The sequence below is a fragment of the Schistocerca gregaria genome, chromosome 11 (genome assembly GCF_023897955.1).
Source record: "Schistocerca gregaria isolate iqSchGreg1 chromosome 11, iqSchGreg1.2, whole genome shotgun sequence".
NCBI lineage: Eukaryota > Metazoa > Arthropoda > Insecta > Orthoptera > Acrididae > Schistocerca > Schistocerca gregaria.
The window spans coordinates 23,020,183-23,033,332 of NC_064930.1; the positions used below are offsets into that span (position 1 = coordinate 23,020,183).

Genomic DNA, 13,150 nt, shown 5'->3' on the forward strand with positions numbered 1-13,150 from the left:
CACGTCGGTTCGACAGTCCCAGCTCCTGGTTTTCTTTGCTATCACTATGTGCTCTTTCCCTACTCACCCCTCCAATTTTATTCTGTTGGCAGCTTTGAACCATTGCCCGCCCTCGGGTTGGTTTAACGGCTCAGCTCCACCTCAGTTTCCTCTGCCGTGATTTCCATCTCCCCTCTTTATCGTCTTCCCCACATTCTCTCCCAACTAAACCCATTGGTTAGTTCATTGACTCCAGATTAGAAAGTCTTCCAGGGTCTGAAAGCCTCCATCATTCCAGTAGTGTTCCATTGTTTGTTCCGAACTCTCTAGCAGGAGGTTCAGGATGCCACTATTCTTTACCCTGAGTGCTCTAAATCTGCCGATCAGTTGGAATTATCTTCAGGTCTTCTGTTGGGACAGAACACCATCTCTTGCCTGCCACATGTGTGGTGTTTACTGCAGAATTAATGGCTCTCAGGTCCTCTACTTTATTAAACGGTCCTTCCTCACCCAAGTTCTGTTAAGAATGGACTCAATGAGCGTTTTCTGCCATCCCTTTCACCCTTGCTATCCGTGACCTTCTCGGCGATCTTGGCGATGTTGCTGGTTCAGTTGATTTCCCTTGGGTTCCTGGCCACGTAGGTATCCCAGGTAATGAACTTGCTGATAGTCTGGCTGTGGGGGCAGCCATCTATGCCCCATTTCCCGTGACACTTCCGGGGGCTGACTCTTGGGAGGTTAACCCCTGTCTAAAAACTGCGTAAAATCGTGGAGACACCCAGCACACGGCGTTCTTCCCTCTCTCTCTCTCTCTCTCTCTCTCTCCTGGAGGGAATCTACCATCATCTTCATATTGGCCGTACTAGGTTGATCCATTTACTCTGCTATGAGCCCCCCCCCCCCCCCCCCCCCCCCTTCTTGTAGTTGTAGGGCCCCCTCACAGTGATCCATATTTTGCTGGTCTGCCACCTCCACCCCCTTCCCTTCCTGCCTTTTGGCTGTTAGCACAAAATACCTCGTTCCAGGTGTTAGCAGATGACCCTTGCATGGTTGCATGTGTCCTTGGTTTTCTTCGCCGAAGAAACTGGACGTTCAAATTTCTAGTTTTTCAGATAGATTGTAAGCTGTCACAGAAAGGCCATGTGCAGGATCTTGTTCAAAGACCTAATTCTGTGCTTTTTACTGTTCGAACGTTATCTGAAGTAAGTGATACTTCGACACGAAAATTAGTATACCTTGCTTATTTTCATTTACATATGACGTATAGTGTTATATTTCATGGTAATTCCTCCCATTCTCAAAGGATATTTTTGGCTCAGAAATGGGCAGTTCGGGCAATAAGTGGTGCAAGTTTGTGTACCCCTGTTCGTTAGTCTGGGTATTCTGACATTGCCTCCCCACCCCCACCCAAAAAAAAAAAACCCTCTCTCTCTCTAACACTATCAAAATACACAGACTCGTGAACAGAAGTTGACAAGAGGTTCATGAACTTACACCACTTATTGCCCGAACTGCCTGTTTCTGAGCCAAACATATCCTTTGAGAATGGAAGCAATTACCCTGAAATATTATACCATACGTCATAAGCGTGTCAAACTGTCACTTACTTCAGATACTGTTCGCATAGTAAAAATGGCAGAATTATGTCTTTGCACAAGATCCTGAACATGGGCTTTCCATGACAGCTTACAATCTATCTGAAAACCTAGAAATTTGAACAGTTCAGTTTCACTAATCATATGCCAATTCTGTGAAATTAAAATGTCAGGTTTTGTTGAATTGTCTGTTAGAGATTGTAAAAACTGAGTCTTACTGTGATTTAGCATTAGTTTATTTTCCACAAGTCATGAACTTATGTCATGAAACTGCACTATTTGAAACAGTGCCAATGTTGCATACAACATCCTTTACTATGAAGCTGGTATCATTAGCAAACAGAAATATTTTAGCGTCACCTGTATTACTAGAAGGCATATCATTTATATAAATAAGCTATAGAAGTGGTCTCGGCACTGATCCCTGAGGCACCTTCTTCATCACACCCATTCTCAAAGTTGTGGATAATAACCTTTTGCTGTCTCTTGTTAAAATAAGAGGTGAACCAATTGCAAACTAGTCCCTGTATTCCACAATGGTCCAACTTCTGAAGCAGTATTTTATGATCAACACAGTTAAATGCCTTAGTTAAATAAAAAAAGAAGCCTTGCATTTGTAACCTTTTGATTAATCCAGCCAGTACCTCACAGAGAAAAGAGAATATAGCATTTTCTGTTGTTCAACCACTTCTAAAACCAAACTGTACATTTCATAGCAAATTAAGTGAAATAAAATTATCAATTATACTTACATACATAACCCTTTCAATAACTTCAGCAAACACTGATGGCATAGAAATAGGTCTACATTATCCCTTCTCCCTTTTTATAAAGTGACTTTACTATCGAGTACTTTAATCATTCATGAAACTGATCATTCTTAAAGGTAAAAATTACAAATATAACTAAGGACAGGGCTAACACGTGCAACACAGTACTTTAATATTGTGCTAGGCACTCCATCATAACCATGAGAATCCTTAGTCTTCTGTGTGCAACTCATTGTGTCATCTTTACTATAAGCAGTAATCTATCCTTTCATAATTTTGTCTATTTAAGTGTTAGGACCCCCCCCCCCCTCCCCCTCCCCATGAACGCTGGACCTTGCCGTTGGTGTGGAGGCTTGCGTGCCTCAGCGATACAGATAGCTGTAGCGTAGGTGTAACCACAACGGAGGGGTATCTGTTGGGAGACCAGACAAACATATCATTCCTGAAGAGGGGGAGCAGCCTTTTCAGAAGTTGCAGGGGCAACGGTCTGGATGATTGACTGATCTGGCCTTGTAACGCTAACCAAAACAGCCTTGCTGTGCTGGTGCTGCAAATGGCTGAAAGCAAGGGGAATCTACAGCCATAATTTTTCCCGAGGGCATGCAGCTTTACTGTATGGTTATATGATGAAGGCATCCTCTTGGGTAAAATATTCCGGAGGTAAAATAGTCAGTCCCTCATTCAGACCTCTGGGCGGGGACTGCTCAGGAGGATGTTGTTATCACGAGAAAGAAAATTGGCCTTCTATGGGTCAGAGTGTGGAATGTCAGATCCCTTAACCGGGCAGATAGGTTAGAAAATTTAAATAGGGAAATGGCTAGGTTACAGTTACATATAGTGGGAATTAGTGAAGTTCGGTGACAGGAGGAACAAGACTAATGGTCAAGTGAATACAGAGTTATAAATACAAAATCATATAGGGGTAATGCAGGAATAGGTTTAATAACGAAAAAAAAGAGAGAAAAAGAAAAATAGGAATCCGGGTAAGCTACTACAAATGGCTTAGTGAACGCATTATTATGGGCAAGATAGATACGAAGCCCACACCTACCACAGTAGTACAAGTTTATATGCCAACTAGCTCCGCAGATGAAGAAGAGATTGATGAAATGTATGATGAGATGAAAGGAATTATTCAGATAGTGAAGGGAGATGAAAATTTAATAGTCGTGGGTGACTGGAATTCGATAGCAGGAAAAGGAAGAGAAGGAAATGTAGTAGGCGAATATGGAATGGGGGTAAGGAATGAAAGAGGAAGCCACCTGGTAGAATTTTGCACAGAGCATATATTAATCATAGCTAACACTTGGTTGAAGAATCATGGAAGAAGGTTGTATACGTGGAAGAATCCTGGATATACTGGAAGGTTTCACATAGATTATGCAATGGTAAGACAGAGATGTAGGAACTAGGTTTTAAATTGTAAGACATTTCCAGGGGCAGATGTGGACTGTGACTACAATCTATTGGTTATGAACTGTAGATCAAAACTAAATAGAGTGCAAAAAGGTGGGAATTTAAGGAGATGGGACCTGGATAAACTGACAGAACCAGAGGTTGTACAGAGTTTCAGGGAGAGCATTAGGGAACAATTGACAGGAATGTGGGAAAGAAATACAGTAGAAGAAGAATGGGTAGCTTTGAGGGATGAAGTAATGAAGGCAGCGGAGGATCAAGTAGGTAAAAAGATGAGGGCTAAAAGAAATCCTTGGGTAACAGAAGAGATATTGAATTTAATTGATGAAAGGAGAAAATATAAAAATGCAATAAATGAAGCAGGCAAAAAGGAATACAAACGTCTCAAAAATGAGATCTTCAGGCAGTGCAAAATGGCTAAGCAGGGATGGCTAGAGGACAAATGAAAGGATGTAGAGGTGTATATCACTAGGGGTAAGATAGATACTGCCTACAGGAAAATTAAAGTGACCTTTGGAGAAAAGAGAACCAGTCAGTTTATCGAGAGCTCAGGTGGAAACCCAGTTCTAAGCAATGAAGAAAAAGCAGAAAGGTGGTGTATGAGATAGGCAAAATACCCTTGGATTTCAAGAAGAATGTAATAATTCCAATCCCAAAGAAAGCAGGTGTTGACAAATGGGAAAGTTACCGAAGTATCAGTTTAATACGTCACGGCTGCAAAATACTAACACGAATTCTTTACAGATGAATGGGAAAATGGGTAGAAGCTGACCTCAGGGGAGATCAGTGTGGATTCTGTAGAAATGTTGGAACACATGAGGCAGTACTGACCCTACAACTTATCTTAGAAGAAAGATTAAGGAAAGGCAAACCTACGGTTCTAGCATTCGTAGACTTAGAGAAAACTTTTGACAATGTTGACTCGAATACCTTTTTTTTTTTTCCCCTCCAAGTTCTGACGGTGACAGGGGTAAAATACAGGGAGCAAAAGGCTATTCACAATTTGTACAGAAACCAGATGGCAGTTATGAGAGTCGAGAGGCATGAAATGGAAGCAGTGGTTGGGAAGGAAGTGAGACAGGGTTGTAGCCTCTCCCCGATGTTATTCAATCTGTATATTCAGCAAGCGGTAAAGGCAACAAAAGAAAAATTCGGAGTAGGAATTAAAATCCTTGGAGAAAAGATAAAAACTTTGAGGTTCGCCGATGTCATTGTAATTCCGTCTGATGGCAAAGGACCTGGAAGAGCAGCTGAACGGAATGGACAGTGTCTTGAAAGGAGGATATGATATGAACATTAACAAAAGCAAAACAAGGATAATGGAATGTAGTCAAATTTAATCGGGTGATGCTGAGGTAAACAGATTAGGAAATGAGACGCATGAGTTTTTCTATTTGCGGAGCAAAATAACTGATGATGGTCGAAGTAGAGAGGATATAAAATGTAGAATGGCAATGCCAAGGAAAGCGTTTCTGATGACGAGAAATTTGTTAACATCTAGTATAGATTTAAGTGTCCAGAAGGTGTTTTTAAAAGTATTTGTATGGAGTGTAGCCATGTATGGAAGTGGAGCGTGGACGATAAATAGATTAGAACAAGAGGAGAATAAAAGCTTTCGAGATTTGGTGCTACAAAGGAATGCTGAAGATTAGATGGGTAGATCACATAACTAATGAGGAGGTATTGAATAGAATTGGCGAGAAGAGGAGCTTGTGCACAACTTGACTAGATGAAGGGATCGGTTGGTAGGACATATTCTGAGGAATCTAGGGATAACCAATTTAGTATTAGAGGGCAGTGTGGAGGGTAAAAATCGTAGAGAGAGACCAAGAGATGAATACACTAAACAGATTTCGAATGATGTAGGTTGCAGTAAGTACTGGGAGATGAAGCAGCTTGTACAGGATAGAGTAGCATGGAGAGCTGCATCAAAGCAGTCTCTGAACTGAAGACCACAACAAGTGTTAGGAAGTCGTTTTTTGAAGATATTTGTCTGGAGTGTATCCTTGTACGAAAGGGAACAGGGGCAATAAGCAGTTCAGACAATAAGAGAATAGAAGTTTTTGAAAAGTGTCGCTACAGGAGAATACCAAAGATTAAGCATGCAGATTAAATAACTAATAAGGAATTGAATTGAGGAACAAAGAAATCTATGGCACAATCTGACTAAAAGAAGAGCTCATTGGTTGATAGGACAATCCTGAGACGTCAAGGAATTGTCAGGTTGGAAGTGTGGGGAGGGGTTAAATATTATAGAGGAGACCAAAGGACGTGTACAGTAAACAGGTTCAAATAAATGTAGGTTGGGGTAGGTGTGCGTAGATGTGGAGGCTTTCACAGAAGAGGCTAGGATAGAGACCCCCATCAAACTGGTCTTCAGGCTGAAGACCACTACAAAAAGTAAAAAATAATAAGTAGGAATAGTGTTAAACTGTATAGGGATAGTTGATTGTCAATACAAAATACAGGTTAAGTTTCTATCATTTGCTATTCTTTATTTATGTGTAGCTTTCAGACACATTTTTCATCCCTATAAGTTCTCCTTGTCGACGAGATGGATGGAACCTGCAAACAAATTCCATTTCACAGGTGCTGTACTGAGACTCATGCCCGCGTGGTTGTGGCCGCGAGCCGGCACTCTGCACCTGTCACCCCCAAAGCTGACAGGGGCAGGCAGCCCCACCTCCCCTCGAGAGGGCGACGGTGACCGCGACCGTACAGACCCTCACAACTGCGCAGACTTCAGCGACGACGAGCTCGTCGGGGACGACGACGACGGCCTGTACGTGAAGGACCCGCTGAGGGAGTCGACGCCTGTCACGCATTTCAGTGTAGGTCGATTAGCCTGTAAACGTTGGTACACTGCGTATTATGTCGGGCAAATCTTAATGCCAAAATAGCAGTTCTCACTTTGAGGCAACTTTCTGTTCAGTTGTAGATGGTCATTATAAATGTGTCCTTGTAACAGTGTCCATAGTCTGTCAACACTAACCATTATCTAATGTACACAAATGCCCCCTCGGTGCACTTGGCAATTGGTTGTCAGTTGTGGTACACTTACTCCAAATGTTGTGATTACACTTACTCCAAATGTTGTGATGCCACTGGAAATAGGCCCTAATTATATGTAAGTTATTTCACTGTGGGAGCGACATTGTGAGCTTTGCTACAACTTTGAAAGTCGTTTCTGTTTTTGCGAGTCACTTTGTTAAAAGTTTAGCGTAGTTCTTCGTTTGAAGTCATTGGACAGTTAACGCTCCTCTTTGCAGCCAGTCATACTCATCTAGTCTTGTCTTTAAGTACTGCAAAAATGTGTCAAATTCTGTAGTGACATATAGTCACGGAAAAACCAACAAAAGGCACCGAGAAACTGATTTGTGCATAATGTTTTTGAGGAGATTTGAGGAAAAAATCTATTCTTACCAACATCGCTGATTTCAGAAATCGCACCTGGATTTATCGGAGTTGTTATATATTAGTCAGACAGAAAGAAACACTGAAGACATGTTAACTGTCTGCTCCTGGAAAAAGAGGAAGACAACAAATGCATCAGGAAAATGTGAAAATTTTGTGGAATGTGCTGTGTGATGGGTGTCTTCACAGGTGCTGTTTACTTAGCCTCTTATCAGCAGGTGCCAGTTCCAGTTCTGGACTTTAGTCCTCAGGTTACAGTATCTAAGCAGCTGAGAGATTTCTAGATGATTGTTAAGTATTCACTCCTGTGGCTTTGGTATTTGTTTATACAGTGAAATCTCCACATTATGTATCTGCCCAAGGGGTATCACAATAAACAGGACCTCAGGGCTGCAAATAAGCACAGCATAAATCCCTGCACTTGCTGCAATTACATAAAAAAAAGGGAAGCACACAGTTGGCCACAAAATAATATAGCCCAAACTAAGATGAACGTATCTTTAATGTACAGGCACAATGCCCTCACTGGTGTGGATTGTGTATAAGAAAGTGGTTGTTAACCAGTCATGTTTGGCACCTAGAGTATAGTGAGAGTACACGAAAGATGTCGTATCTTCAGGATGCCTTCCCTTGCGTGCCATTATGTCTGTCTGTCGTGTTTATCGTAGAATTTTATCGTGAACCGCATTCCCACTAATGAAACAAATACAGACAGTATAGCCAGATACTGAGAGAAAATAATCTACTACTAAAAAATTATATTTGTAAAATATAAACCTGAAAACATGGTATTAAATGAAAATTGCACTCCGACACGTCTCTTAAAAAAGATTGAGTAAAACTGTTAATGTACTGAAAATTATAAAACTGTACAAAGAATTTATATTCAATCAACACGTCAATTTCTGCCTCTCACACACACACACACACACACACACACACACACACGACTGTAGTCTCAGGCAACTGAACCCACACTGCGAGTACCAGCACTGGTGCATGATGGGAGTGGCAACTGGGAGGGAGTAATGGGGTAGGGGGATGGATAGTATGGTGGGGGTGGCGGACAACAAAGTGCTGCAGGTTAGACAGAGGGCAGGGAAAGTTTCCCAGCAATGCATCCTACGTTCCCATAATCCTCCTGGCCTCAACTCCTTTTTTAGTCACTGTCCTGACTCATCCGGTCCTTTCCCTGTTCCCATTCCAGCACTACACAGATGTCATTCCACCACTGCACTCAGTTTTTCTCCTTTCCCGGCACCTCCATCGTACTATCCCTCCCCCTCCCTGACCCAGCCTGCTCCTTACACCCACCCAGTCGCTGCTCCCACCATGCACTGGTATTGCTGCCCGCAGTGTGGTTTCAGGTGCAGTTGCCTAAGACTGCAATTGCATGTGCGAGTTACATTTGCGTGTGTGTGTGTGTGTGTGTGTGTGTGTGTGTGTGTGTGTGTGTGTGTGTGTGTGTGTGGTGCGTGCGCGCAAGCTAGAGATGGGTCATTCACAGCCTAACAGATCCAAAGGAATGGTTGTACATCTATATGGATACTCTGCAAATCACATTTAAGTGCCTGGCAGAGGGTTCATCGAACCACCTTCACAATTCTGTATTATTCCAATCATTTATTGCATGTGGAATGAATGAACACCTATATCTTTCCGTAAGAGCTCTGATTTCCCTTATGTTATCATGATGATCCTTCCACCCTATGTAGGTTGGTGTCAACAAAACATTTTCGCATTTGGAGGAGAAAGTTGGTGATTGGAATTTCATGAGAAGATTCTGTCGCAACAAAAAACGCCTTTCTTTTAATGATTTCCAGCCCAAATCTTGTATAATTTCTGTGACACACTCTACCATATTTCACGATAATACAAAATGTGCTGCCTTTCTTTGAACTTTTTCGATGTACTCCGTCAGTCCTACCTGGTAACGATCCCGCACTGCGCAGCAGTATTCTAAAAGACGGTGGACGAGCGTAGTCTCTTTAGTATGTCTGTTACATTTTCTAAATGTCCTGGCAGTAAAACGCAGCCTTTGGTTAGCCTTCCCCACAACATTTTCTGTGTGTTCTTTCCAATTTAAGTTGTTCTTAATTGTAATACCTAGGTATTTAGTTTAATTTTCGGCTTTTAGATTAGACTGATTTATCGTGTAACCAAAGTTTAACGAGTTGCTTTTAGCACTCATGTGGATGACCTCACACTTTTCGTTATTGAGGGTCAACTGCCACTTTGCGCACCATTCAGATATTTTGTCTAAATCGTTTTGCAGTTTTGTTTTGATTTTCAGATGACTTCATTAGTCGATAAATAACAGCGTCTTCTGCAAACAACGGAAGATGGCGGCTCAGATTGTCTCCAAAATCGTTTACATAAATAAGGAACAACAAAGGGCCTATAACACTACCTTGGGGAACACCAGAAATCACTTCTGTGTTACTCCATGACTTTCTGTCAGTTACTATGAACTGTGACCTCTCTGACAGGAAATTGCAAATCAAGTCACATAACTGAGACGATATTCCATAAGCACGCAATTTTACTACAAGCCGCTTCTGTGGTACAGTGTCAAAAGCCTTCCGGAAATCCAGGAATGCGGAATCGATCTGAAATCCCTTGTCAATAGCACTCAACACTTCATGTAAATAAAGAGCTAGTTGTGTTTCAAAGGAACGATGTTTTCTAAACCCATGTTGACTGTGTGTCAATAGACAGTTTCCTTCAAGGTAATTCATAATGCTCGAACACAATATATGTTCTAAAATCCTGCTGCATATCGACATTAACGATATGGGCCTGTAATGTAGTGGATTACTCCTACTACCTTTCTTTAATATTGGTGTGACCTGTGCAGCTTCCCAGTCTTTGGATACGGATCTTTTGTCAAGCAAATGGTTTTATATTATTGTTAAGTATGGAGCTAATGCATCAGCATACGCCGAAAGGAACCTAATCGGTATACAGTCTGGACCAGAAGACTTGCTTTTATTAAGCGATTTGAGTTGCTTCACTACTCCGAGGATATTTACTTCTACGTTACTCATGTTGGCAGCTGTTTCTCGATTCGGATTCTGGAATATTTACTTCATCTTCTTTTGTGAAGGCATTTCGGAAGACTGTGTTTGGTAAATCTGCTTTGGCAGATTGACCAAGATGAAGGAGTGAACGAATTCTATGGAACGGTCTTTCATAGTTCATTTAGGTTGCGGCTTTCTACTTATAGTTCCTGGGAATGAGAAACGGTCGGTCTCGTTCCCGCAACAGAACGTCGGCTGGTCTCGTTCCTGCCTCAGTCCTGTTCCCTTCTATATCTCGGTCTCCTTCAGCCAGACTCTTACTTCTTCGCGTGGCCACTCGTCGCAGTTCCACTGCCAAGAGCTCCTATTTACTTCAGTATCGAGTTATTCATTTTGTTCGCTGCCCATGCCCATTTTAAATCTGTTTCAAACCTTCCTCGATCTCTGGACTTCTGTTTCTTTTCGTACCCTATTCACCATCCAAGACTAGTAATTAAAATGTATTTTATAATTATGTTAATTACATAAAAAGACACACGTTCTTTTGTTAATAGACACGGAAAGGAAGTCGGCACAGCACACGCGAGTGCCCATGTTCCATCTTCTCTTTGTTCACTATTACGGAAGGCAGATCGATATACAACCGAATGAAGCCTGTACTCCATAATCGAATGTCTGGTCTCATATTTTGTTAAGAGACTACAATAACTCCTACAATATTATTTCAGTGGTACAGGGTAGCGCACGAAAAAGTTGACCGAGTACTAGGTTGCTCACTGTCGCCCACCGATTGTCACCTATTTGTTTCGAAGTTGTTTGCATTAGCTTATTTGTTATTTCTTTACTGCCTAGTTATTACATGTGTATCTATTCTGCTCGTAGTGGTCAACAAATTGTGTGTAATTGGCAAGCAGTCTGTATCGGGACGGTTTTTCGTGCGCCACCTTATATTATTTCACTGCGATCAGCCACGTGACACTACAGTTGGCTAAATGAGAGGTTTTCAGAATCGTGGAAATTACTTCTAAAAGTGTGTGTGAGGATTCTGTAATGAATAAAAACATTTTTAGTGCCTATCTGCATCTCAGCATTCCGCTCTATGGTGAGTAGCAACTTTCCTTTTCATAATATCGTTACATTCCATCGTGGATTTTCCGTTGTTTGTAAGACAAAAACCAGAAATTTACCCAGAGGTACAGCTGTACACCAGAATACCTTACGTTGCAGCAGTGTTTTGACTAAAAAATGCTGATCTACTATCATTCTAGATAACTTTACAATTCAGAATAATACTTTCATAGTCTGTCAAAAGTTACTACCTACTTGACACTTTCCTTTTGCTTAACGGAGTAAAATAACATATTTCCACTCTGATGCTATTTTGAAAACTCGGATCAGCGTTCAGTATAGTTTAGCATTTTGGCGAGTAATTTATTAGTTCCAAAATCGGCATCTTAGTGGAGTGTTAAAGTATACGGCCTTCCTCGGCAGGAGTCAGGTTAGCACTGCCAGTGGAGAGTGCTCCAATGCTTCAACTAGTGCCCCTATCTATCCTGAGTATGCTTCCACACCATAAGTTACACGAGGCAGTCTCAATTTTCAAATGAATGAATGTATATTAATAATTGCGGAGGAAATGTATTGTATGGGGAAGTGTCATCATTTGAGTGATTACAGGAAGATACGAGATGACTCGGATAGAATTTTTAGTTGGTGTGACAAATGGCAGCTAACTGTAAATGTAGAAAAATATAAGTTAAAGCAGATGAGTATAATGTTTGAATGCAGTATTAGTAGTGTGCTGTGTGGCACAGTCAAGTCTATTAAATATCTAGATGCAATGGCACAAAGCGATATGAAATGGAATGAGCTTATTAAGGACTGTAGTAGCAAAGGCAAATGGTAGATTTTGGTTTATTGGGAGAATTTTAGGAAAGTGTAGTTCACCTGTAAAGGAGACCGCATATAGGACACCAGTGTGACCCATTGCCGAGTACTGTCGGTGTATCTGGGAACCGCAACCTGTCGGTTTAAAGGAAGACATTGAAACATTTTAGAGGTGGGCTGCTATATTTCTTACAGGTAAGTTCAAACTACAGGTAAGTTCGAACAGTGGCCGTGTTTTACGGAGATGCTCGAAGAACTCAAATGGTATATTTGGAGGGAAGGCGACACTCTTTTTGAGGCGCACAATTGAGAAAATTTAGAGAACTGGCACCGAGACTGACCGGAGAGTGATTCTGCTGCCGCCAACGTACATTTACTGTATGGGATGTGTAGATAACATTAGAGAGATTAGGGCTCGTAAGGAGGCACATAAACACACATTCTTCCCTCCGTCTGTTTCAGAGTGGAACAGGGAAGGCGATGACTAGTATTGGTACAGGGTACCCTCCACCATCCGTCGTGTGGTGGCTTGTGGGGTATATGTGTAGATGTGAATACCTCATTAGATTTACTTGTCTGTTATGTGCTTTAGTTTGTTATTTAAATCTATATTACTAAGTAACTATCCCAGAATGAGGAACCCGTATCAGTTGCAGCTTGAATACCAGACGGGTTTCGGGACCAACAAAAATTTGATTTCCAATATTATCATAATTATGGATTGAATTTCAAATGCTACAATCTACTCATTGAGAGGTATCATCTTACATTAAAATTTTAACACAATGCGACGGTTAAAAATTGCGCGCGCACCTGTGTGTGTGTGTGTGTGTGTGTGTGTGTGTGTGTGTGTGTGTGTGTGTGTGTGTGTGTGTGTGTGCGTGCGTGCGTGCGTGCGTGCGTGGGTGGGTGTGTGCGTGTGTGTCCGCGCACGCTCACACGTCTGCATGCGTGCGCACACGCCTCGATGCAGTGAAAATGGCGGCACACAAATACTCAGATTTTATTCATCCAGTATATGAGAGTTAGAGAGCACTTAGCAGCGTACAACAGACTTAAAGCACACAAT

The 13,150-nt window shown here is 41.7% G+C and overlaps 1 protein-coding gene across 5 annotated transcripts in view; it reads left to right on the forward strand.

Annotated features, from left to right (window-relative positions):
* LOC126295433 (protein brambleberry-like) overlaps nucleotides 1–13,150 on the forward strand; it is a 200,612-nt gene that overhangs the window by 131,448 nt on the left and 56,014 nt on the right. For all 5 annotated transcript variants that reach the window (XM_049987919.1, XM_049987920.1, XM_049987921.1 and 2 more), the window contains one exon: nucleotides 6,350–6,591. In XM_049987919.1, the coding sequence (XP_049843876.1) occupies nucleotides 6,350–6,591 (242 nt within the window). The remainder of the gene's footprint in view (nucleotides 1–6,349; nucleotides 6,592–13,150) is intronic.